Here is a 27,389-nt window from a genome sequence, read left to right on the forward strand (position 1 = left end):
GCAAAAAAAAAAGAAAGAAAAAAAGAACCTCCACGGGTTTTACCATGCATGTAGGCTTGCCTACTTTTGATGAGTAAATCGAGTTGAACAACGCTAATCACCGTAAAAAGCACTAAACACTTTATTATAGTATACATCAATAGCCATAAAATAAGTTGAGCATACTTAAAGAAGGTAGAAATTCGCGCTCGCTTGAGCAACAGCTGAACCTTGACAATCACTGTGAGCATCACTTCCAGTAGCGTGTGTGCTGGCAGCAGTCCTTTTTGCGTGCACGAAACCGATTAGTGACTGGATGAACTGAAGGACATCCCCAGCCTTGATGATCGTTAAAATCGTAGAGTGCGGATGTTCAGATTTTTTCACGAGGCTTCCAACCTTGAAACCCTGCCGAGAATCCCGATGAATCTGCCGTTTCATCTCATGAGCTATCGCATCGTCCGTCAATGTGGTTGCCGCCATCTTCTACAGACACAGAACCAGCGGTGGCGATGATGATCCTGCCTCAGCAGTGCCCTTTGCATGGCTGTGATTGCGATGATGATAGTGCTCATTTCCTTCTGTTTTCGCTGCATATGTCGAGTTTTCACGTCGTTGTCTTAATATTTTATCTTTTATTGAATATGAATCAAATTTTCATGGTAAAAACCTACCGGGCGACGATAAATTTATCGTTGTATCCTATGTACCACCTATAATCGATCATTATATCTGGTTTATTTTTACATAGGGGCAATGGGAAAAATGATAAATCTCAAGAATTTGATCGTTACAAGCGATATATCACTATATTTGGTATCGTTATAAGTGGTCTGCACTGTAGTACCTTACAGTGGCGCATGATAGCCACAGTTGCTTATGCGCCATAAAACTCCATATAACTAACTAACTAACTTTGCATTGACCGCTCACTTTACTCCTGTTGTCACACCTGTCTGCCAGTCTGGCAGTCTCTTGTACTCTTGTCACATAGGCAGCCTTGGTGCCCATTATGACCCTTTAAATCAAACTTCGAGTTAGCCTCTATGTTTCGTAGTTATTTTGAACAACTGAACGGGATTAACTCTCAGAGTACTCTGAGTTCAGCCTCTCTCACTCATGCTTGAGTGGTATAATACAGAAACCTAAAACTGGTCAATAAAATATCTTGCTTTACAATGATTTAATTGCACATTTTCTCTTTAGTAAGCAAATTTTTAGCTGTGCTGATTATTAGATCCGAGTGCATGGCACTGTTTCGATTGTGTTCATGTCTTTTTGCTTCATTGGGCATTTTGGTATTTTTAAAGACTATGGATGGTTTCCCAGGTTTGCAACTCTAGTATCTCTGCATAGAGATAGTTGATTTCTGTCAGATTTGCCTGGAAGAAGTAAACTTGGAGAGTGAACTACGGACTGCCCAGGATTGCCTGTGTCAGCTGTACACCACTGCTTTCTTTGCCATGATGGGATGTGCACTGTCACATACTCTGTGCAGCTGCCAAATGAGAATAGTACTCCAAAACATGCCATCCAGTGCACTGATGGCTTTAAGTGATGTGTATCTCCTGAAAGCTGTTCAGTGCATTTCTTTTGCTAAATGTCATCTATCGCAGAGTGCACATTTTTGAAAACCATTGGAGTATGTCACAAACCTGCAGCATGCGTGGGTGCCTCGAAAATTCATTGGCCACTGGTCGCAAGGTCTTTCAGGCCCTGCCATGCAGTCCTCAGTGCCTATGTGACAGTATCGTGCCATTCGTTGGTACTCTTATTATGCTGCTTTTCATTGGCAGTGTTGTTGCTGTAGAGCTATCTTTCTTCCATGAGTCAAGAGTTTGATAGTTACCGTATTTACTCGCATAATGATCACACTCGCATAATGATCGGAGCCCTGAATTTTGAGATCAAAATTCTATTTTTTAATTTCCCCGAGTAATGATCGCACCCCGAACTTGCTTCCGCCGCCATTTTTGTTTTCATGTGCTGCACTGTTATAGCGGCAGCCGCCTGTTGGTTGATCTGCAGTCATCCCGCAGCGAATGCAGTCCGACGAGTTCCCATGATTCCTTGATTAAAACGCGGTTTGCGGCGTTCGCCGTTTTGAAATTCGGTAGCGTCGCAGCATGCTTTGTGATTTTGTGTGAGTTTACGCCATTTCACCATGGGGCAGTATGCCAGTTATACTGCCGCGTTCCAGCTCAAGGCTGTTGACTATGCACTGGAGCATGGCAACCGCGCTGCTGGCAGGCATTTCGGCGTCGACGAAATCAGGATACGCTATTGGAAGTAGCAGCGCGAGAGGCTGATGGCTGCGAACACGACACGGCGGGCTTTCCGCGGACCCAAAATGGGCAAGTTCCCTCGTGTTGAGGAGGCGGTCCTAGAATACGCAAGGGACCTGCACAACGATAGTTGTGCAGTGTCATTAGAAATGATACAGACGCAGGCGCGCACAACTGCCAGGAAGCTGGGAATTGCTGCAAAGTATTCCCGCACTAGCTCCGGTTGGACAACTCGCTTTATGCGACGGAATGGACTTTCCCTGAGGCGGCTGACATCGTTGTGCCAGCGGCTCCCATCCGCGTATGAAAGCAAAGTGATAGACTTCCATCACTTCATCACTAGGGATCGCGAGAAAAGCAGTTACCTCATGTCGCAAATTGGAAACGCCGATCAAAGTCCACTGACGTTCGACATGCACCGGAATGCAACTGTGAACGAGAAGGGTGCTCTGAGCGTCCTCGTAAAGACGTCTGGCGCAGAAAAACAGCAATGCACCGTCATGCTTGCTGGTGACGGCCGACGGGCGGAAGCTGCCATCATAAGTCATCTTCAAACTTCGAAAACTTTCCTCGTGGCATCTATATACGTGCACAAATGAAAGGATGGATGACTGCAGACCTAATGGTCGACTGGATTAAGACTGTTTGGGGACGAAGACCAGAAGCAGTTCTGCTTCCCTTGCTTCTGGTTTTGAACAGTTTTAAGGGGTCACCTTGTGGACAGCATGCGTGCTAAGCTTAAAGAGCTGCGCACAAACATTGCAGTGATTCCTGGGGCTCTGACTTCGCTGCTACAGCCTCTCGACGTGTCGCTGAACAAACCGTTCAAGGACAACGTTCGAAGACTTTATGCAGAGTGGATGGCGATGGGCCAGCATGATTTGATGCCGAGCGGAAAGATCGGAAGGCCATCCGTGGAGATGCTTTGCTCGTGGATCGCAGAAGCGTGGAGCAGTATCCCCGACGAGGTAGTGGCCAAGAGCTTCAAGAAGACAGGCATATTGAACGCTTTGGATGGAACGGAAGATGACTGTCTGTGGGATTGTGAACATGCTCCCAGCAACGACACTGCCGTTTCCGATGATGAGTCTTGCAGCAATGAAGGTGAGGATGGCGAGGATTCAGACTCGGATTAAAGTACTAACGAGAAAAAATAAATGGGCATTGGGCAGTTCATGTGATACTTAATGTGCGTGTTTATTGCGAAGGTAAGCCTTACTTAACTTTTATTTTTGGTTGTAATTGAGATATCTGTTCTAAGACATCTGACCTGCGACTTGTTTGCGTTTTCGGTGCTCAAAAATTTTTTGTGAAAAATTTACCCCGCGTAATGATTGCACCCCGGAATTTGCGTCAGTTTTTTTTTTTTTAAAGTACGATCATTATGCGAGTAAATACGATACAACTGAGGCTGTGAGCTATAAAGACATGCTTTAAAATCAGGCTAAATGGGTATTGTGTGGGTATATCTGTGTTATATCCGATGTTGTGCATTGTTTGCCATTTTTGGCATAACAGTGTACTTTGTGTTTCAGCTAGCGTTTTCAGGAACAAAATTTCTGCTGCAGTTTACACTTGGAGATTCCAGAAATGATGCTCGTTAACCCTTTCACTGCCATGCCCGAGATAACTCTGGGCTGGCACATATGCCCACCCCTTGCCAATTTTGGGTATGCTCGTTTTAGCTCTTTAACTCACTCCCTGCCGCTCCCTAAACTAGACGTGCAAAAGAGAATGATGCTAAAGCCCCTCGATAAACTAAAAGTAGCTCCATCTCCTCTCTCCTCCTCCGGCGCCGCTACTCCTCCTTTCGTATTTCGACCGTGGCTCCACCTACGTGGTGCACGACTAGCGCGCGCTCTCCGGAGCAGGCGCCGGTCACGGCCGCCTTGATTAGCGCGCGTGGCGGGCGCCGTGTCGTTTTGCATCGGTGGAAAGCGTGCGCAAACATGTGACTGCGCTCGGCCAATAGGAGGGTCGAACGCCGAAGGAGAGCGCCGGAGAGGAGGCGGGCAGGAATCTTCACAAGTTGGCGCTACTTTTAGTTTATTGAGGGGCTTTAAATGGTGCAAGCATGTGGTGCCATCTATGGAGAGATCACAAAGATTGATAGAACTTGTAGGGTAAATTTTAAGCAGCAGATGGAGTGCATGTGTCTACATCCGCGTCTCTTGGACTACCACGAAGCAGAACCCAACCCAAGCCTGGCGCATCTGTGCTATCACACGCAGCATCGACCAAAGCTGCGAAGGGTATCTCGCTATCTGCGTTCTAGCTGCCAGGTGTCACTGTATGCTGTGCCTTGTTTTGAAAAATATCACACTAAGAGAGTTTTATAAACACCTGGCTATCCGGATTAGTAGATAATTTTGTCAATTCTTTGTATTGAGTAGGACTTATTTCAAGAGAATAATACTGAATAAAAATGTTTCACATTTTTGTAGAGCTTCGAGGTGCCTTAATTACGTAGAATGTCCACAAATTTAACATGCAAAAAAAAAAAAAGGAAAACCCCGCCATGTAATGTGCAGCGGTGCGAACAAAAACTGGCAGTGAGACGGTTAATTGCAATAAAAATGTGCTTTCTTTTCTGCCTAAAACTGCAACTAGTCACCTAGGAAGGGACATGTTTCGGTGCCTGTAGCCCTATTCAAACCACCTATGCTATTTTACCATAGCTTGTCATGCCCCCCCCCCCCATTTTATTTTATTTTTTGCTTTCTTGCTTTTTTTTTTCTTTCATGCAAGAAAAAGGATGTACTTTCGTCCCTTTTAATTATTTTTTTATTTAACCATACTGCAGGCCTAGTAATGCTATGGCCCATGGAGTAGCATAGTTACATTTCCACCTTAATTTTTAAATCCAAATTTTTAGAAATTAAATAAAATGTGTCTTTAGCTGCCCGACAAATGTTGGCGTAGCCAGAATCTTCCATAGAATCAATTTTTACTAAGAGCAAAAATCTTACGGAGTTTGGAAAGAGCTCAGGACTAGTTCATTGGCACCCTGCTTTGTTAGCTGAAGCATTTCTGCTTTTCAGAATTAAGCCGATAAGCACCACTGTTGACATAGTAAAAAGCAGTGAGCAAATTCATTGGTATCTGTTAAAATGATGGAGCTCATGGGCCATGACTACTGGCAGCATGAGCAATTGTCATCATATGCATTTTTGTGTGATCCTAAATGTCTCTTAACCAAAGCTTCAAGAGCTGTGTAGGTGAACGTGTCAAGCTTGTTTATTTGGAAGCAATCTGAAAAATGAACAGGGCATCTTCCTTGCTTTTATGCATGATTTTAGTCTCCAAAGGTGCAAATATTTTACAGTGTATTTGGTTTTATGCTTGAGACTTCACTGTAGCAGGTTAGCTTGTTATATCTTGTTTTACATGTCAAGGCATATTATTTTTCAATTTTTGAGGGCTGCTTGAACATATTTTAGAGTAACATGTTTGCCAAATGCTTTGCTAAAAATGTTTATAGTTTACTGTAGCTTACCTGGATTTCTCTGCTTTCTTGAGAAATAAACTCTCACTCTTCAAATGCCCTGTCAATAATAATGTGGTGTGAAACCAAGCAGGAGACATATGACCTGCTACTTTCTGTTCTCTTTAGTTTAGGTATTTTTGAACACAGAGATGTCAAATACATATAGGTTGGTTGTTGCTAAACCATTTACTGACTGCAGTCCTCATTCTTTTTGCAGCAGAAACGATGCCAGATTTCGACTTCATTGGCAACCCTCTTACACTGTCCCTCGCCCTAGACGTCAGCATTGCTGATCAAAGTGGCACAGTGCTTATTGACTCTGTTTACAAGAGTGAGTGCTTTAGTATACTTTTTTTGCTTTTATGGCATGTTCAGAAGTAAATGAGGGCAAGACGACATTGCTGCATGTTCTGGCCAGTGCTACTTGGAACAAACAAGCTCAGCATTGTTGTTTGTTGATCGCCACTGATGGCTTTTGTAATAATTTCATTCCTCAATTATTCACTGTTTATTTTATCTTTTTCATACTGGGGGGGGGGGGGGGGTACTTTTGTGTGGAACAAGGCACGTGTTTGTACCGAGGTTGTTCATACTTGCTGTGTTTATAGCCTAGCCGAGCACTCACTGTGAGCAGTCACCAGCATAATTTCTTTCAAGCTTGCCAGTGTGTAACATTCCTGAGAGTTATATCCCACTATTAGTGAAAGGCATTATGCATATAAGGTATAGAACTGCAGTCTGAGAAAGACACTTAATAAGAAAATGTCTTTTTATCCAGAAAAGCTGAAGTACACAGGGAAAAATGTCACTCTAGACAGATTCTTGATGATGCAAATTCATTGAAAGCTAACATAATATCCGTTATTCATTCTATCTAAAATTCATGTGGTCTAAAACAAGCTAGCTTGAATACTGCAACAAAAAGAATGTTATTTTTGGTAGAGTATCCGTTTTCTTTTTCGGCCGAAAAATTTACATATTGTTTGTTTAGACCAGCTTTTCCCTACTGTTGGTGAATATAACTGAACAAATGGCTTAAAGCAATACATTTCTCCCAACTGTGTCGCGTTGCTTAGCAGCGGTGTGGAATATCAAACATGTTGCACCTTTTTTTTTTTTTTTTATTCAATCTGATCCTAAAAGAAAAGGGCCAGAAGCAACAACTGCTGTATGATTTCAACTAATCGAAGGTCTTAAAAATATGATGTAAAAGTCTTAATGAAGCACATGAGTTATTTAGAAGCCTGTTAATTGGAACTTCAGGGCATGAGAAAAAGCTTTTGAATTATCCGAAAGTTCGAATTGTAGAATGACTCCGAAAAAACTATCAAGAACCGCTTGAATTACGGCCAATGTCGCGATTGTCTGTCACGCTGTGTACACACTGTGAGTGGTAAGCTGTGGACGTATGGTCATAAATAAATCTCCTCAGCCATAAACAAACCTGCGTGAATGCCTTTCCCGTGTTTCTGCATTCTGATTTTGCTTCATTCTGATGGTACTAATTTTCAGGTGATACGAATTCTTTCGCGGCCCCGTGAGATTTGTATTAGTACTGAGGTTCTAAAGTGTTGTTTGTGAAAAATTAGTCGTTTACAATATGGATGTCACTGTAGTGCCTTCAAGTTTTGTGTGTGTGTGTGTGTGTGTGTGTGTGTGTGTGTGTGTGTGTGTGTGTGTGTGTGTGTGTGTGTGTGTGTGTGTGTGTGTGTGTGTGTGTGTGTGTGTGTGTGTGTGTGTGTGTGTGTGTGTGTGTGTGTGTGTGTGTGTGTGTGTTTGGGGGGATGGGGCTCTCAAAGTAGTAAATATTGAATATCGCTTCACTCTAGTGAGTACACAAGATGCACAGGCACAGGCGCATAATGTGCACTAGGTGTTTAGTGTTGAGGGCTGATACTTTTGGAATTTCATACTTTGTTCAGCTGCGTCAGTCATGCATGTCAACAGTTCTTATCAGCTAAGGGGTTTGTTGCCCCTTTCTTATCATGATGCTAAGCGGTTGGTTGCCCCTTGCTGTGATGCCAGCAGTTTTTCTGAGTAGCATTTAGGTGCCTGTGTCCAGAATTTGCATGGTAGAAAAGCTTTCTTTGATTTTTGAAATGAAGAAAGATGTAACAACATATTTTTTTATGCTTTTCAGATAAAGTGTCTATAGTGTGAAGCAGCATTTCGGGTATAGTTATCCAGGTTTTATGTTTTTTTTTTTTTTTTATATTTCTGGAACAAGCCTTATTTTGGGATTGTTAGCTGTTGTATTTCACATACAAACTTGGTCTAACGAATGAAGAGTGCCCTTGCACTTTCTTTTAGCACAAGGCTTTCATCTACCTACCCCTTCCCATCAGCAAAAATAGAAGAGGAAGAAAAAAATGTGCTACAGTGGTTGATTGGTCTGTGCCTGTTTTTTTCTAGACTGCAGTGGCATGTTGGAAATGACATCAGGATCTTCGAAGACACTTTATCTCCCGCCAAACATGACCGAGAATTTTCTGGAACGCCTCAGCTGTCGCTGGGTGGTGCGTGGTCAAGACAACAACATTCTCGGCTTGGAGCTGTTCAGCTTTTCTCTTGCTGGTGCTGAGGACATTCTGGTAGTCACAGATGGTGGCAGGCGCGACTCGCCTGTTGTTCTCCAGGCCTCTCAGGGGGATGCCCAGCGCGTCACCGGTAAGTGCCCAGTTATGAGCTCACTTCTTTTTTTATTCTTCTGATATTTAAGTGCAGCAGTTGCTTGTTGTTCTTTCCCAGTAGGTAATGAATAAACTATCAGAGAAGGCAGTTATTTTGAATTGGTAACAATTCTGCATTGTTTATGTGATGTTGGGAAGTAAAAAAAAAAACAATACAGTCGAACCCGGTTATATTGAACCCAGATATATCGAATTTTAGTTACATCGAACTCACGGAATATCCCCTTGAAAATCCCATGTAAAAGTATAGGAAAGCCGCGTCATATATCGAACTCAATTTCACTGGTCGTTCGATATATCGAACTCCGCACCACGCACTGGAGAGTGTGCCTTCCCTCAAAGGCGATTGCATCCCCCTTGGCCATTCGCTGCGTGACGTTTTCAAGCCACGCACGGAAGGAATGAAAGGGGACAGTTCTGCGACGGCTGGTCTGGGCAGCGCCGTGCTCATTCCCCAAAGGCACGCGCATCTGCAGTTATCGTTTCCCGCGCGCCAGCACATGACGTTTGCAAGCCATGTGCGTGGGTGTGCCCATTCTTTTGCCGAGCTATCTCTCTCCTTCAGCACGCGTTACGCATGCGCCAAGCCAGCTCAGCCCGTTTTCAGACGTCTGACGCTTTCTCCAGCGTGTGTAGCGAACCCTCTGCGCGCGGCGGCTGACGTGGCTATGGCGCCTGCGGACGTCAAGAAGCGGAAAATCTCTCTCTCTCTCTCTCTCTCTCTTCTTCTTTTTTTTTTTTTTGCGAGTCATTCATTCTTATTGTGCTGTACGCGGAGGCGTAGCGTAAGATATGGTGGCTGTGGACGTTAAGAGGCAACAGGGTTTTTTTTTTCTTCTTTCTTTCTTTTTTTTTTTGGGCGGGAGTCGTTTATCCTTGCATGTATGAATCAACGAAAGCACGTGGTCAGCTGCTGCGATCATGACGCCTGCCCCAAGCGCGGCGCGATAAATCGAAACAGGCATGTGCAATCAAGCCATCGCGGGCACTGCCAAGTTCACTCCCTGCCACGGCAGGAGCTATCAAAAGATAAACACGCCGCAGCGTTATCGCTGCGCAGCATCTTGGCACGCTGCCAAGAAATGAGCTGTGGATTAGACGACCGAAACGGAGTGACGCGCCATCGATATGCAAGCGAAAAACGCTCGCGATTTCTGCCGTGCAATTTCTGGCGACACAGAAACCTTGTTTTGAGCTGCCGCGGTGGCTTGACTGGCGAGAGGGACGCAGTTCCAACAAGTTTGAAATCTTTCACTCTGTCGCTGCTGCTCGCCACAGAGATCGCTCAAATCGCTTGCATGTAAGCGAGCTGGCTTTAACGCTTTTTTTTTTTTTTTTTAAATTCTCGAGTGCAAAAGTGGAGGGCGACAAATTCGGTATCGTTTTTTCGCATAGTAAGTGCCGTCACAAGCCGATTTCTGTATATCGAATTATCGATATATCGAACTATTTCGCGATCCCCTTCGAGTTCGATATATCCGGGTTTGACTGTAGTAATATGGACATTCCACTGTCTGGGGTAAATAGCAATCTGATAGTGGTCGTGCACTTGTTATGAACAGTTGGTGCATGTGCAAGCAATGTGATCCGTCAGAAAATGTTGAGTGGTAGATATGTGTTGATGGGCAGACTAATCGCCTATTCTTAAGCTTGGCCCAGAAATTTAGACGCGTTACCAATGTGGTAGAACCTTGCCTGCAAGATTTTCACTAAACCTGCCAAAAAAATAGATTGAATGCTAGCTTATATCAGTCTCGGCACAGCCTTGCCATAGTGGTGCATTGGTTAATGCACTCTACTACTGTGCCCAAGGATACAGGATTGAATGCCGGCCGTGGCAGCCGCTTTTCAATGGAGGCGAAAAAGTAAGGAGCCCGTGTACTGTTACACGTTAATGAACCCCAGGTGATCGAAATTTCTTTAGCCCTCCTCTACAGTGTCTCTCGTAGCCTGAGTCGCTTTGGGACGTTAAACCCCATAATCCAAACGAAACCAATCTCGGCACATAAAAAAAAAAAAAGAAATATTGTACATTGGTGTCTTCTACTTTTTATCATTTTTGCAATTGTTAGCACATTTCCCTAAAATTCGCTAAACTGAATGGCTCTCACGATTGTTATGGACTACACTTCTGGGCAAACAAAAACTTGAGGGACTTTTGAGTTCACCTTAAGAGTATGACACAGCAGTAAAGGGTCCCTGCCATTGCTTTGGGGTCCCCTGATGCACCCTTTTGCAGACGATACATTTGTTGCCATCGTATACTGCTCTTTAACCCACTCGGACGAACATGCCTTGGGTGCATAGGGGTAGGTTGTCCGACTCGTAATCCAAGGGTCAGGTGTTCAATTCCCCCACTTGGCCATCCATTTTTCTTTTTAAGCAATGCCATGGCTACATCCCGACCCCTCGCGACTTTTCACAATTTTCCAGCCATGCCGGTGCCAGCTGCTGTTACTTTAGCGCTGTCACATCAAGAATAGCCTGAAAATTGTGGAACAACTTTCCGCATCTTCTGCAGCAGCTGTGCATACGAGAGAGATGGCTAGGAGGCATTGCAGCTGAAGCAAGCAAAGTTCTACTCCGCATGTGGTCATCGCACTGACTGCTTTAATCCATCATATTTCTCATGCCTGGAGCGAGTGAAGCTGTGGCACTTGTGCAGCATTGCTCCGACACATTTCTCGTCAGTTAGAATCAGGGAAGCTTTTTACATTGTAGTTAACAAGATAGAAGCAGATAAAAGGAACAAAAGCCAGGGAGCAAACTTAGGCCACTCTGGCTCAGTCGCGATAAATGTGAAGGAGTTCATAGTAGATCAGGATAACTGACTTCTTTGTCACTTCATCCGTCGTTACAGCTTATTTTTGGAAAATGAGAAATTTATTTTGTCGGGGAAAATTTTAATTTTTTATTTAATTTTTCTCTGCTAGAAAAAAGCGATCACCTTCAAATTGACATTGACTATACAGCACTGCTTGCACGTTTCACTGTGCGTCTAAACAACTCTTGTGGTGCAATTTCATTTTTGCAAAGACTGCATAAGAAACAAGCAGCATGGTTGCTTTCTTTTTGTTTTTTCATTCTTGTGAGGTCATGGGCATCGGAATGCCGGGCTGCAAGGAACTGTATCTGCACTTGTTTGCATTACCGACTGAAAGCACAGAATTGACACCACGAATAGCATGGCCATGCCTAAATGCGTTTTTACATGCAGCACTGCAGGGAAGCAGCGATTTGCACAAATTTACAATAGTGGCAAGGGAGTCTGCAAAGCAGGGACAATTAATTCGGTACGTTGTGCATTGCCAAGCTAGATGCCCTCTTGTCCAGCCATGACCTAATCGAGGGCTGGCTGGGTGATCGGATCGCAGACATGGATGGGCAGGTGGGCTCACAGCGGCAGAACTGCTGTTGCCCACCTTGGGGATGTCCTTGTGATCAGCCGAGCAACACCGTGTTTGCAAACGAAGGTGGCATTCGTGGACACCGGAGCCAACTGGGAAGAAAAAGTAGGCTTAGTGCCAATGGGAATACATGTAAACAAGTTTCTAAGGCAGTTTTTTTTTTATTATTATTTTTTCTTTTTTTGATTCTGTGGAGATCACCTGTGTACATCCTAGAGCAGGTTGTGAAATTATAAAATGCCATTTCAAAGGTGGTGTTTATATAGGACACCACGAAATATGTGCATAGGAGTTGCCTCCAACTGGGGGTACATACCCATGTGAGCAAAACTTAACTCACTAAGGCCGCTATGCGGTAACAGATAGGGAGTGCTTTGAAAAGAAGTGTGACGAAGTGCTCTTTATCATTTTGCCTGTTTTTAAAGCTTCACGATAAACCTGTGTTGTGAAACAAAACATACCCACCCCCCCCCCCCCCCCCCCTCCCAAAAGGCGCACTATCCAGTGGGTGTTTTTCTGAATCGCACTATCTCACGTAATGCTGTGTGCTGCTGTATGCGCTGAATTTCTCACTTTTGCTGTAATTCACACTAGACAATCCAGGCAGTTCGGCATGAGAAGGTCGTTCTCAAGTGTCATGGCAAGCAAATGAAAGAGAACCATACACTGTAGATAATGGCATATACCATAGATCTGGCTGCCGCTGCCCCTGGTAGTGTTACGAGAATACTAAGGCTCCACCATCTCAAGCGTTACCTCTGTGTGTGAACACAGTGTTGGGCATTTGCCACTGTGTGTGGTTTGTTTATTGTATATCTAAACCTGTCAAGGATCAGGGCAGATGCTCGAGCAAACTTGTTTATCATGATAGATATACAACGCTTTGAATCTAAGGACAAAACACAGAGTGACCAGCACGTGGTGTCCACTCTTATGTTTTGTTGTTGCCATTGTATTTCCATCTGTCAAGGATGCTTAGTTTTAATGGCAGTATTTGTGAGGAAATGTAGCACACGTGGCAGCATGTCTGACTCCACTGGAAGCTTGCGAAATTCAGAAAAACACTTAATATGTGCCTGTTAGGAGTATGTCCAACTTCACGGCACACATTCATTGCAGCTGCACAACCCCAGACATGCGCCGCCATAGGGAATTACGTAGAACACCTAGGCACATGACACAGCTTTCATCAACAGGGGCCTGTGTCCTGCCAATTGGAATAGCCTATCAGACAAGAGTCACGCTGTGGACAAACTTATGCACTCATGGCGCCTATTCTCACTGTTTATGCAGCTCCATACAATGATGTTGCGCTGACAAGCTGGCAGGTGAATGAAGGAATGTCATATGTGCTTTATGAAATCAGAAGACAGCTGAAAACGGCATGAAAATGAGAAAAGTGACATTTAGGCAAAATTGCTCTGCCAGCACTGCTCTCCAGGCATTCTGAGGGAATATGTGAGGGATGACACTGCTTACATTGTAGCCCAAAGTTGCTGCTTATCTCTTGCATCTTGCGTTTTGCAAACAATGCCATTACCTCCTGGATACTTCATAGTTTCAAGGATATCATTCTTGCATTTTCGGCAGTTTTTATATGTATAATTTGCCCTGAATATATACAGTGAAAGCTCGTTAATGCGAACCTTGATCATTCGAATTTTCGGATAATTTGAACTACACTATTTGGTCCGGCCAAGCTCCATAGATATCTGTGTACTAAAAAGCCCTCTAATTCAAATGCGAGTCGATTCCACTTGGATAATTCGAACTACATGCCGCCGCGTCTGGGCGGCTTGGCACACATCATGTGGCAAAAAAAAAAAAAAAAAAAAAAAAAAAAGAGTCCTCCGTGAAAGAGTGGCATAGTTAGAGGCCTGCGCTTGTCTAAAACGGAGACAGCAGATGAAACGAGGTAAAACCATGGAAGAGGGGGTAAAGCCTAAATGGCGCCATTACAGGCACGGTTGCCGGCGGCACTGAAGGGTAGGGATTGGTGGCCGCAGCAGCGGCTGCCTGCTCCCTTTCACGCGCCCTTTGAAACTCGCTAATTCGAGCCCTGTTTATTTGCAAATACAGATAAGCTATTGGGGTGGTCCCAGCCAACGCCCATGAAAGGCTTAATTTGGACGAATGCTTTGTTTTGCGAGAAGATTGTTCATTCTTCCAGTCATCAATCAACGGAAGCACGTGACGCATGCGGTCAGCCACGATCATGGTGCTGGCTTTCAGCATTGCTCGCTTCAAAAGGCACTTGCTGCTATCGCGCATTCCGATGATTGAGTGGCAGTAGACAGTGCCCGTCCCAATCACCCGTGGCATAATAATGTGAACATACTCAAAATGAGTCTTGCACAACCGGACAAGCGCTGGCGCTCTGCTTTCCCCCTTTTACTAGAGCTAACATCAAAAAGTAAACACACCGTAATGTTATCGCTGCGCAGCATCTTGGCGCACTCCTATGATGGCTAACACTGCCTAGAAATGCCTTTCGGACCGTGATGGCTCGAAACGGAGTGACTCGCCAACGACTGAAGCTTTTCTGTATTTTTTTTTTTTTTAATTCTAGGAGTCATTGCATAAGTACTGTAAATTTACCGAAATGCAAATGGTTCTGGTCGGTTCTTTTGAGGCCATTCGATAATTCAAACCTTTTTCCCTGTCCCGTGAAATTCGAATTAATAAGCTTTTACTGTAAAACTTCAAAAACTATGTATATACAGTCGAACCCGGATATTTCGAATTTTGGTTATATCGAACTCGTGGAATATCACCTTGAAAATCCCATGTAAAAGTATAGCAAAGCTGCGTTGTATATCGAACTCAATTTCACCGGTCGTTCGATATATCAAACTCAGCACCACGCATTGGACGGTGAGCCGCCCCCAAAGACTATCGCATCACCTCGGCCGTCTGCCGCGTGACGTTTTCAAGCCACGTTTATAGATCCTTTAGGCTGGTCTAGGACAGTGCCGCGCGCCGCGCCCTTCCCCCAAAGGCGCACATATCTGCGGTGATCGTTGCCGCGCTAGCACGTGACGTTTGCAAGTCGTGTGTGAAGGAACGAGAGGGAACCAATGCAGCCGTAGTGTTCGGGAGAGGGAGAAAAACGCGATAGAGCGAAGCGCAAGGGTGTGCCCACTCTTCTGCTGAGCTTTATCTCTCCCCTTCCTCTCTCTCTCCCGGTGTCGTTCGCAGCAGCACACACTATGCATGCGCGGACAAGCCAGCTCAGCCTGTGGCAGACGCTTTTCCAGTGTGTGTTGTGAACACTCTGCGCGCGGCGGCTGGCGTGCGATGAGCCTCATGCTGAACGCTAAAAAACGGCAGATCTTTTGTTTGAGAGAGTCGTTTATTTTTGCCATCGGGCTGAACGTATGCTGTGGTGGCCGCGGAGGTTAAGAAGCGGCAATTTTTTTTTTTCTTTTGCGAGAGTTGTTCTTGTCGGGTTGAACGCGCTGGTATTGTTTCTACGGTGGTGGCTTCTATAGCGCGGACGTGGAACTCTCAGCATGCCACCCCCCTGCTGAACGTGCGGCACAGCGTAAGCTATGGCGGCTGCAGATGTTAAGAAGGGGCAGTTTCCTTTTTTTTTCATGCCACCGCAGCCAACAGCATGCTGCGGTCATGCCACCGGCTTATAGCATTGTTCGCTCCAAACGGCATTTGCAGCTATCACGCTTGTCAATGATTTTGTAGCAGTGGACTAAGCCCGCCCCACCCCAAGCGCGGCACGATAAATCGAACCAGGCTTGTGCAATGAAGCCTTCACGCAGGCCCTCTGCTAAGTTCGCTCCCTGCCGCCGCAGAATTTATGAAAAGTGTAGTTGAAAAATAAACATGTCGTGGCGTTATCGCTGCGCAGCATCTTGGCGCGCTGCCAATGAATGAGCTTTGGATGCGAGGGTCGAAACGGAGGAACGTGCCACCAAACACTTTTTTTTTTTTTTTCTTCTTCAAATTCTCGGGGGCGAAAATGGGGAGTGGGTTCATTATGCGAGTGGGTTGACTACGCGACAAATACCGTATCATTTTTCATGATCGCAAGTGGCGTCTCAAGCTGATTTCTGTATATCGAATTATCGATATATCGAACTATTTCGCAATCCCCTTCGAGTTCGATATATCCAGGTTCAACTTTATATATATATAGTATATATTTTTGATTGGTTCGTGGTTGGTTTTTAAAGAGTGCTACAGTGACAAAGTTTTTTTTTTATATGATTACATTGAATCTGGATGGAGACATGAGGCAGTTTTTCTACAACTCCTTTTTTGTTTATTATGTATTGCAAGAGGTGAAACTTCGAAGTACGAGAGCGCTCTTCCTTTCTCAACAGAATTGTTCACACAGTGTGCCGTGTAGCATTGAAGTGAAAGTCAATTTTTTATTCTTTATCAAAGAAACCTTTTGATGCTGCACGATATAGAGGACTTGAAAACTGTTAGAAAATTGTTGAAAGCTGTTAAATAAATGCAATTTCAATTATAGGGGTAGGTACACCAAATTTTTGAGCTGTGCTTTTGTGTTGTAAATAGTTCTTAGCGATTCTGTAAGCATAGAGCACGGTGTTAGAAGCCCGAAATTGCATTAAATAATTTATTATCGTATTATTAGTATGCAACAGTTTCGGTTTCGGTTCGTAGTTGCCATGTTTTTACTTGACGTCAAAGAAACAGAAGACATAACATTTAAATGTCACGTGGGCCAACAACTTTTGACGTCAAGGAGCAGGCGCATCGTCTGCTCTGTTTGCAGTGTGGCTCCACCATATGCTCTCATGGTGCAGTCACACTGCAGAAAGAGTTGGTCAACTGTATCTAGTTTACTATAGTCAAACTGCATTCGTAAACATGTTTGCGTCGTTTTGGTGATCCTGTCACGCCGTGCCAACGCGAAATATTCGGAGATATGCCGTTGTCGCCTGCGAACGACTGTCGCCAACTCGTTCTTCAACAACTTGTTGCTCGTAGTAGTGCCAATGTCGGTCGCTCGCTTCGCTGCAATATTGCTCAAATTTCTATATTATGCGAGTGGCTGGGAAAAATTTAAAAGCGGGAGAGGCTTTGACTATGAAGCAGCGCGCGTAAATGCTCGCGAGTATATAGTTTGAATAGCAATGATCGAGGCACCCCTTTCGTGCGCCGTTTCGAGCACCGCTTTAGGTGTGCGAATCTGGCGATCGTTGAGAAAAAATTCATAAATTTTATTAAATGGAAACAGTCATCTAGAATAATTTTGGCAACAGTAAACTGAAATCGACAATTGATTACATCGCAGGACGCACGTAAAATTACCACGAAGCGCCGGTGTGACCCCGGTGCGCCAAGCAATGCTGCAAGCGGCCCGGAACAGTCGTTGGCGCTACTTGTGGAGAGAAAATTAAGCCGATTAAGGATTGTTGCCATACGCACGTTTTATCGAGCTTATTTTATTATGAGATAGGCTTCCTATAGTAAAGCGATGACGGAAGACGAACCTTTATTACAGCGTTGAGTCGCTAACCCGTTCCGAGGGCCGTCCGGCCAAACCGACTTAGGCATAGTGACGAGTATGGCAGGCAAAGAGCAGCGCAGTTGTCACCCGGCTCGCTCGCGGGAGGCGCCATTACCTAAGGATCCGCATTTGTGCAGGCATGCTACTGTTGCACGAGTATAGCAGGCAGTCCTGATAACATTTGTCTTTTCTGGTGCAAATTCAAGGAGGGCTACACTGTCTCACTGCTGCGCCGCTGGCCACTTCGCTCTCGGCTGCGGCGACCGACAACGCCGTCCCCCGACCACTGCCGCGCCGTCGGCTGCAGCCTTTGAAAATTTTAGTGAATGAATATTACTATTAAGCATAATATTGGCTACAGTGAGCTGTCGTGCTGTCCGTTCGTTAGAACGCTATGGGCGCAAAAGAACAGCCGAAATGAGCTGACCAGCAGCATCGTCTCTTACGTCAGAAAACTGTGCAATGATGTCACAAATACTTGTATATGGTCTTTTCAGTGAACTTACGTCACAGTCAGTGCATTAGTGATAGGTCCGGAATGCAAGAGCAAGCATTTCCACAAACTTTAAAAAGGAATTAAAATATTTTCTACGCTTCCCTTGAATCTAACACTTGACTGGGATGGTTTTCAAACACAAAGAAAGTGTGTGACAAGCTTTGTACTACCTTGTAATATAGTGTCTCTACCCATTTAACCTTGAGCGGAGACTGTCTAATTTGATTTAGTGAAAGGATAAAATATTCAAGTCCTGAATATTTGCATGCCTTATTTGATTTTGTTGTAGTTTGGTTCTATGCTTTTTGAGGAAAAGCCAACAGTAGAGGACGTAGCATACATACTTGCGACCAGTTCCTTTCCTAGTTATTTTTGTTTGTTCTTTTGGTACATTTCCTTAAAGGACAAGCAACTGACCAGTGGCCTCATATTATAAAATGGCACTGATTTGTTTTAGGCGCATAATGTTTCTTCTTTTCTTTCGCTTCATTATGTCTAATTTTAGTTTAAGCTCTCTCCAGTGCACCTGTTGATGAAAAGCAACACTCCCTTTACAATACCGATGTGCTTTTAGTTTTTGTCACTAGATAACACCACAGTGTTTCAAACCTTTCTCATCGAATCTGAAATGGACGCTACTGCTCACTAATGTCTCCTGTCTGTCTGATGGATGAGCTTTATTTTAGTTTTCAGTGAATGACTGTTTCAGATCTTCACTATTTCTCCACTATTGGGGTATGTAAAAAGGGCTTATGCAGTGACGGAAGATGCTTCATAGAAATTTTCTATACAACATTTCTAACAAAATTGTTGCAGAACTGAGCAAGCTTCCCATTGCAGTAAAAAAAAAGAAAAATTGAATGCTTAACATTTATAGTTATTCCCTTTGGTGGGAGTAATGTGTGTTGTGCACGTTTGTCAAATAAGGCTTGGGTTCTCATTTCATTTGTGTTTCTGACTGTAATGAAAATTGTAAATAAGCATTCTATTGATTCATTCCTTGCAGGGCTTGTCTCGCGTACTTCTAGCAAGTACATATGGCTCTCTCTGAATGTTGCCGAGTACAACACCAGTGACAGCTTTGTTGCTCAACTGACCGAGTCTGGTAAGATTTTTTCTTTAGCGCAGCTTTGCAAGAAAGTCAGGTTGTTGTTTTTTCTCCTCCTTATTCTTTGTCAAATTTTTGCAAAGAAAAATAATACAGCCTTGTTGAACACATTAAAATGGGGCATTATACACCCTGTGAGTGTTGCAGTCAAGGAGTGATTGATCATTGCAAAATAAAGATGTGGCAGAACCTCATAAGTTTTTAGAAATGTGGAAAAAAGGCACATTATAAAGGAAAACTTACTCAAGCCGCCAGAAATTTTTTTTAAATATCACAAGAGTAAGTATAAAGGAATTTATAGATGTTACCACTTAGTTAGAAAGCTTGTTAGTACATGTTGAAAAAAAAAAACGAGATTTTGTAGTGCTTGGTCACCCATAGCATTTCAACATTGCAGAGATGTCACTCTGGCATATTGACTACTGCTGCAGTTTTGCTCACGTTGCATGCCCCCTAGATTCATCATATGTTGACGCAACTTATGTCAGAAGTTGACAAAGTAGAGTCAACCTCCCAAAGAGTTCTTTGCACCAGAAGAAAAGAAGTGTAACTCTGTGGGAGATGTTTTTGGCTATGATTTTAGGAGAGGTTCTACTAAAGCATATTTGATTTTACTTTAGCTATGTCACACATTGCTATTTTCAGCCTATGGTTTTTATGCAGTGAGAAAGCAGCTAAGCAGTAGGGAACCATGTTTATCTCTGTTTGATAGCAACTTTCAAACTGCTTGAATAGGAAGTCACTTTTTGCAGCAGAATGATACATGAGACCTATGGAAGCTTTTGTACTGTTGCACCCACTGGGGGCACTGTCATTGCTAGTGCTTCTGAACTCGACAATGTTTGCTGTGGTTGTAGTCCTGTGCCCTAACTTTTGCATGCACTGCACTTGTCTTGTGATGAGGTTGCAAAACTATATCAATATGTATTGATGCCCATTTGGGACACCCAGTGTAATCGTGCCAAGCACCCTGGCCACTCGCTACATGGGCCCTCAGTTGCATGCAAACTACTACTCTCTTATTCATACTGCATTAAAGGGAAGTGAAAGCTTCGCCAGTTTATTCAAACTGGCTCAAAGTGAACAGAAAGCTGCATCCCTGCTGCATAGTATCACTGCTTCTTTTTTTTTTTTTTTTTTTCTACCTTCTAACATGCATTGACAGCATAAGAGAACTCGACGTGTATACAAGAAGCATTGAAGAGCCAAAGTCTAATAATTAAGACCTTGTGAATCCGGAGATTGCCAAAATGACCTTAGGGAATATGGTTCGGTAAACCAACAAAAAATCTATATTGTAATTTTATTGCCAAAGAATACTACACAATGTGGGAAGCATACCCATGCAGCAGGAAGTGCTGAGAAGCACTCCAAGTTATTTGAAAATGGCTTGCGTGACAATGTTTACTTTACATGTCGTCTTCCTTCGGGTTTTATTTTTCTATATGTATCTGCTTTCTTAAACAACATGCTTAGGTTTGTAAAATTTATTCAGTTCCTGGCATATTTGGTAGTAGTAACTGAATATTTTCTTATTAGGAGCACTTTTGTAGAGCATAGAAGCCAAGTTGTTGTTTTGTTGTTTGTGCCGTCTACACTGCTTGGTGTCGACTTTTAACCATTGATGATCACATTGTTTTAAGAAAGAAAACTCCCAGATAGTCAAATTTCTTTTTTGCTGGTTTTGGATAACCGAAATGAGTCAAGACAGGAAAAATATAAAAGAGGGAGAAAAAAATTTGTCACAGTATTTTGGTTACATATCTTTCAGAGATGCAAAAATGTGCAGTATATATTTAAAAACAAAAATATAGTTGGAACTGGAACTGGTGGAATGACCTTATTGTGCGAAGATGAGCTGTCATTTGTTAGACAGCTGTCATCCAATTCAGACTGAAACATTGAACCACATGCGAGCTACTAGAGGTATTGTTGCTAATATGAAGAGAAGAGACCACTTTGGGTCATAACACCATGTTACCAGGCATCTGAACCAATAAACTAAGCCTGGAGAGTGATAATCACCATGAGCATCTGTAATAGACTAAAAACAGCTCTAACACGGATAGAAGTTGACATTTGTAGGCCTCTGCAAGAGAGTACCAATGAAGACATGCAAAAATTTTTACGCGCTTCCGCTGCGATCATGCAAAGAAATCAAAATCATGAAAGCGTGTTACTGTAATCGCGCAGAACACTAAATATGAAGATCAGTTCTCTTTTTGTTTGCAAAACTGTATCAGAAGCAACTTTTCTAATACTTTTTGTAATTTCTTGAAGATGGCTGCACCTCTCAGTGAGCATGCACTGCTCCCATAAGACAAAAACTGTGCAGGACGGACATGTGCCACCATAGATGTACTATCATGAGCAATATGAACAGGAAACACGCAAGCGCGTGGCAAATAGCCTCAAAACCCACTTGGGGTGATGTGCTCGGCCGCTGTCGAAAACAAAGTGGAAAGGGTGCCGTGTTTTCGCTAACAGTTGGCTCTCCCACCTTGCTAGCATTACTGCAAAACGGCAGCTAATTGCGAGGCACCGGCCGATAGTGATGGTAAGGTGGTTACGGAGCACAGATTGTGAACCATGCTGTCCGTAGTTCCGCATCAGGTACTGCATCACACTGCATGCGTGTGTTTACTTCTTAGATGTGAGGTACACGTAATTGTTTCCTTGGCGAACTCGTGTTCTCACTGACAGTAACTCTGGTCTTTTCTTCGTTTATCACATCGCGCTAGCCACAAGCATGAAAACTTCATTGTCACTTGTTATTTAAGAATTCATCAAGTTATTAGGGACATTGACGTCGGTTGACGTAAGTTGCACACAGCCAACCGCAGCTTGTTGGCGATGCCAAGGCTAGCAGGCGTCCCGGTCTGCACTTTACCATTCGTCTAGGAAGCAGCGGGGACCGATACTGTGCTTGAACTGCTGGAACTGGCGCTGCACACTTGCAGCACCACAGAACTTTACGGAACTGGTGCAGAGTGTGCAGCTGAATTGAATGGACCTCAAGAGCGCTGGAACTCTTGGCGCCCCCCCCCCCCACACACACACACGCACATGCCTAGCATATGAGCTAACGTCAAAAGATAAACACGCTGTGACGTTATCGCTGAGCAGTGCCTTGGCGCCAAATACGCTGTGAACCATGACGACAAACTTGGTATTTTTTTAAATTTTTTTAATGCTCAGTCGCCGAAGTGTGGGGTAGGCTCATTATACGAGCAGATATGGTAATCAAGGTGCCCATTAACCCTCTAAGCCAAGGCACACCATTAAAATGAACAGTGTTGATCGATGTGCGTACTGTTAGGGCACTGAGCAAGAGTGGTCGCGTTGCAGGACATGCACTTCCGTTGAGTGGGAGATGCTTTGAAGCCATCGCCTCCACTATATGATGTCTTCTCCACGGCTGGACTGGAGAGGGAGGGGCGAAGAGTGTGCGCACCGCTGCCTCCCATCCAGCTGTGCTTTAACAAAGCGCCGAGAGTACCCACGAATGCATTGCAGTGAAGCACATTTTCACTTCTGCAAGGGCGCGTTTCTGCGGTTGGCAAGCCACACCACATAGGAGTTTTCTGTGCTGGGAGCTGTAGGGTTGGGGCACTGCGGCATATTACGCATATATACGTCACTTTGCGGCCTCACTTCGCGGCTCCGAGGTGACCGTCGCTTCATTGGCTTGCGGCGAAATTGGGATCAAGCATGCCAGCATAGCATCGATAACCTCCTAAATAACAGGGCTGCTGCAGGTGGTCGCTCCGAATTTTATGGTTAAATTCACATTAGAAATTAAAGGACCATAGAAATATTTAGAATTATTCGGGATGTCAAATTATGTGGTTCGAATTATCGAGGTTTCATTGTGAACGTTGTTGGGTTCACTGGGCTTCGAGAGCTTTACTCCTCCTACATCTCATTCACTGCAGTTCATATTTAGCACAATAGTACCTCTTGAATGCTTTTACTTCAGTTTCATATTTAGCTACCGTTGAAACAAAATTTGGCCATCATTGTGTTTGCCTCTGTGTGTTGTGAGGTTAAGAAGTTCGCAGAGGTCGGTGGATGCAGCTAGCTAGCACGACCAGGTTAATTCAAGGAATATGGGAGAGGCCTTTGCCCTGCATGGCATAGTCCAGTTGCTGATGATGATGGGTTTGGCTCTATATTACTTAAGGAGTAACATTGAACATTTTGTTAGGCGTTGGGATAAAACTTTGTTTTATTCCCATTGCATAGCCTCAGGCTTTTTTGCTCCCTTAGTGCACCAGTCAGCCTTTAGCCAAATGTCTGCTCTGTTTGTTGTTCATTTTTTTTTTCTCTCATGTGTTTTTTCTTAACCTGATATTGTGCAGCTGAAGGAGGCCACCTCAAAAATCAAGCAAGTAACATCAAGATTTCGGGTAAAAGCAAGGACTCAGTGTACCTTCTTGAAGTGGCTCCAAGTATGCAAGTGCTCCTGTCCACAAGTGCCATTTCACTTAAGGGCAGTGCCTCCGTTGAGGTCAGTTTCACTTCCATGATTATTAGCCATATGTTTGGTATCTCTAAAGCTTGGTTCATGTACTCCACTGCAGCTGACCATGACATTCTTTAATGCACCTTGAAGAGTGCCTGTGACAGGTACCATTATTACCAAGACTACTGATGTGGGCTTGAAGCCAAACAGTGTTGTTACATTCTCCATCGCTGGCCTCTGCCTCTCAGCTCCAAGTCTAAACTGACTGACGTAAGCGAGCGCCCTTGCCTGAAAGACATGAAATAGCAATGCGCAAATGCTACCCGCTTACTTTCCCATCATCCAGGGAAGGAGAACAAAGGCTTATGTTAGCCAGTTCGCTCATGCAGCCGGGGATCAGGGGCCAACATCGCCACTTGGCTGCTGGCCCAGCTGCTCAGGTACTTTTGGCAAATGTATCTATTATAGATTATAGTTCCAGCTAGGTTGTTCAGCATTTGCGAGTGACTTGGTGGGCTGGTTGGAAGATGTTAGATTACTTGCATTACATAAAGATTTTGCATATTCACACATGTATACATTGGCGGCAACAATGCAAGCGTGAGACATTTGGTGGCTTTGAGAAATCCTCAGAAGCATGTGACCAGCAGTGACACTTGAATGCCTTCATTTGACGTGTCAGAAGAAAAAACCGTAAGCGCCATTGCTCATCAGACGAAAAGCTGTGCTCTTGGTTTATTTATTGCATGTTATCAAGGGGAGACATTGGTCAGGGTGTCTAGCAACCAGGAAAACCGGGAATTGTCTGGGAGATTTTATACACTGGGAAAAATCGGGGAAATGTCAGGAAAACCATAAAAAATTTCGCCAAGTCGGGGAAAATGGCACGATATATTCTGCAGTGCATTTTCATTTTAAGCTGGCGCTCAGCAAGTATGTTATTCATGCAGATTGTTTTTCCTTTTTTGTTTTCTTTTTTTCTGAGCACACGACCCCCACCGCAGCCGCGCCGCAAGACGACGCGCGATGTAGTAGTACTTTGACGCCAGCTCATGGCTGAGCTGCCACAATAGAAGAAGAACCAATATGCACATGAGTTGGGTACTCAATAAAATATGCGGAAGCGCTGTGTGGGAGTAGTACGCGACAAAAAGAAGCAATAATCACGCCGGTAGCGGCCAGTGCGAAAGCGATCGGCGAGCTGAGCTACAGTTGAGGTCCGTTGTGGCACTCCAGCGGTTGACCGCTCACTCTTCGCGAGCCGCAGGTTCCGCGCTTCGTGTGCGCGATAAAAGTGCTTAAAACTTTCATGTCCACAATCACGAATTCGGTACCAGCATTGCATTCCGCGCTAACGCCGAGGTGAAACTCGCGTGAGGCCATGGACTTTCCCGTCAGAACGGACTTTGCGTTGACCACTCAGTGCGCCGGCTCCGCCATAGGGTAGTACGCGACAGCAGCGTCAGCTCAAAGTGTACCGTGATCCAGGATGCAATTCACACTGTAATTTGAACTCGTGGTGTCATCATCGGGCAGCATGGTTGATGTTCTGTGCACATCTAACTAGTCTGGCACCGGCTGTGACTCAACTGTCTAGACGGCACGCTTATGGCCGACGTCTTCTAGTTTTAGTTCCTCGCCCGTTTCTTACGGCTTCCAAAGACTCGTTACGTGCACGGTTACAATCTACTGTTTTCTAGCATCTTGATCGCAATGAAAAACTCAGCACAAAGTGGTGCGTCAAGAAACATGAGTGCAAATGCAGACGTGCGCGAAGTGGCAGCTACGGCGGACGAACGCAAAACAGAAAAAAAAATGATGCACTGGTCACGCCAGCCAATGGGAGGTGCGAAACGGTGCAGCCAGCCACTCCGCTTGAGCGACACCATTTTGAGATAGTGCAAATTGTGCACAAAGAAAACAGCTTCAAACCAAGCCCAAGGTGGCGACGATTGGCGGGCTGTAACGCCCATGGCATAAGGGAATTTCGAACAAATGTTCTCTTTTCGGGGGTCATTTCGTGGCTGCCGTGATGTTTTGAAAGTCGATTTTATCGCATTTTCTGACCGAATTCAGTGTTAATAATCTGAATGAAGGTGCTCGAAAGGATAAATGTTCCGAAAATTAGTTTTTCTCACTATTCTTTTTAGCATTTTCAACCGTTCAAAGACCCTCGTCTCCCCTTAAAATGAGCACACAACTGACACTGCATGGTGACTGACTCTGCTGTGGTCATTTTGATTTTTGGTCGGTGAACTCGTTCATGGGATTGTAGACGCTAAAGAATTAGGATACATTCCACCCAGCTGTGTTCTGCCACTTGCCGGCTATACCTGTCAACGAGGAATTCGCACATAATCTTGACAATGGCTGGTCATCTAATTGCATGTTTTTTTCTTGTGGAAGCATATAAACAGTCAAACAGCTGCATATTGCATAAAAGTGAACGCTGGAATTAAGAGCGCACTTTGACCTTGCTTGGCGGACGTATCTGATCGGTATTGGGAAATAGTCAAATACAAGGTGATGTGTATGCATATGGTACCTGTCAGATAATTTGAGGCATTTCTCATAATGTACATCCGCCTTTCAACTGTGCAGGAAATATGAAAGACCACACACTAATATCACGCATTTGCACATTGCATACTTGCAGCTAGAATATGCAGCCTTTCTTGAGAGAGGCCTTGAATACCATCATTATGTCTGCTGGGTGCACAGATTGACTGTCAGTATATTTTGTACATTCAAACTTTGTGCTGGCGAGTGGCTGCATTATCGACATACAATCACAATGTGCACACACAAAATAAATAAACAGTAAGAATTATATCAGGGGTGCATTATAGGCAACATAAATGATGTGCACTGTTCACTAACAGGAACAAATTCATGCATCATGCTAGAGATTCAGCAAAACTTCTTCACGTAAAGAACCATGGGCTTTGGAATGATATCTAAAAATGGCAGTGTGCACTCCTCACTTTGTACACTACTTTGTTGTCTGTTGGTTGGCTAAATACTACCAGCACAGAATCGGCCTGGAATGTTTGCCTGTGAGCAGCCCGAAACTGCCCAACCAGAGAAAAACACATGTGTTTTAAGGAGACACCCAAATGTTAATAAGCACTTGAAAGCTGCACACAGTTTGGTTCTGTCGGGTGCTGTATGCATGGTCAATAGTCACTGCCACAGCTGTAGGCTGGCGATGAAGCTCAGAAACTGGCACTATGCTGCCAAGCTATTTTTTCCTAGGTTCTGTCATCGCCATGCTTGCCATATGCGCATGTCTATGCACATGTCAGTACAATTCAAAAGCCGGGTAGTTATAAGACTGCTTGGCCTACCAGTGACACCTAGACTTCCCTCCACATAGGCAGCTCTAAACGAAATTCTACAAACAAATCATTTGGCCATAGATGGTGGACCTCTCGCCAGTCGATTTATGAAGTAGAGTATAGGCATGACTGTTATGTGGGAAGCCCAGTATTGAAAGATCAGAACAAGTTCACTGCATTGCATTTGTTAGGAGCAGGTGGTCGGACACCTCGTTTTTACCAGGTGTGGTGTTTGTGGAAGCCCGCTTGTGGAATTTTGCATCAGCTTCAAGCCTAGCAGCATCTGATGATGTAGCTGTTGAATATGACAAGGTCATGCAGTAAACAGTAGAGGGGAAAGCACTGAACACTTACCGCCGTATTCACAAACACGCCTTCACTCGAACTTCCACTCCAAGCGGCCCTTGAGGCCTGTTTTTCGTTTCAGAAATCAACCTCCACTGGAATTGCTCCTCCAGCTGCGGAGAAAACTTGTTGTCTGTATTCACAAATGCGCCTCGACTCGACGTGAAGAATACAGCCGCTCCTCCACTCCAGGGCCGATTCAGATTCGTGAACACATGAACGCCCCTCGGCGTTTCCTCCGACAAGTAGTCCTCGAGGATACCTCCTCCACTCGAAGCCGCGCAAGCGGCGC

The 27,389-nt window shown here is 44.4% G+C and overlaps 1 protein-coding gene across 3 annotated transcripts in view; it reads left to right on the top strand.

Annotated features, from left to right (window-relative positions):
• LOC146201857 (uncharacterized) overlaps nucleotides 1-27,389 on the top strand; it is an 83,944-nt gene that overhangs the window by 22,223 nt on the left and 34,332 nt on the right. For 2 of the 3 annotated variants that reach the window (XM_084587820.1, XM_084587819.1), the window contains exons 7-10: nucleotides 5,969-6,082; nucleotides 8,164-8,418; nucleotides 18,848-18,946; nucleotides 23,311-23,459. In XM_084587820.1, coding sequence (XP_084443946.1) covers nucleotides 5,969-6,082; nucleotides 8,164-8,418; nucleotides 18,848-18,946; nucleotides 23,311-23,459 — 617 coding nt within the window. The remainder of the gene's footprint in view (nucleotides 1-5,968; nucleotides 6,083-8,163; nucleotides 8,419-18,847; nucleotides 18,947-23,310; nucleotides 23,460-27,389) is intronic. The other variant, XM_084587822.1, reaches the window with a different exon arrangement.

This window comes from Amblyomma maculatum, chromosome 1 (genome assembly GCF_055883805.1).
Source record: "Amblyomma maculatum isolate TAMU_Amacu chromosome 1, ASM5588380v1, whole genome shotgun sequence".
Classification (NCBI taxonomy): domain Eukaryota; kingdom Metazoa; phylum Arthropoda; class Arachnida; order Ixodida; family Ixodidae; genus Amblyomma; species Amblyomma maculatum.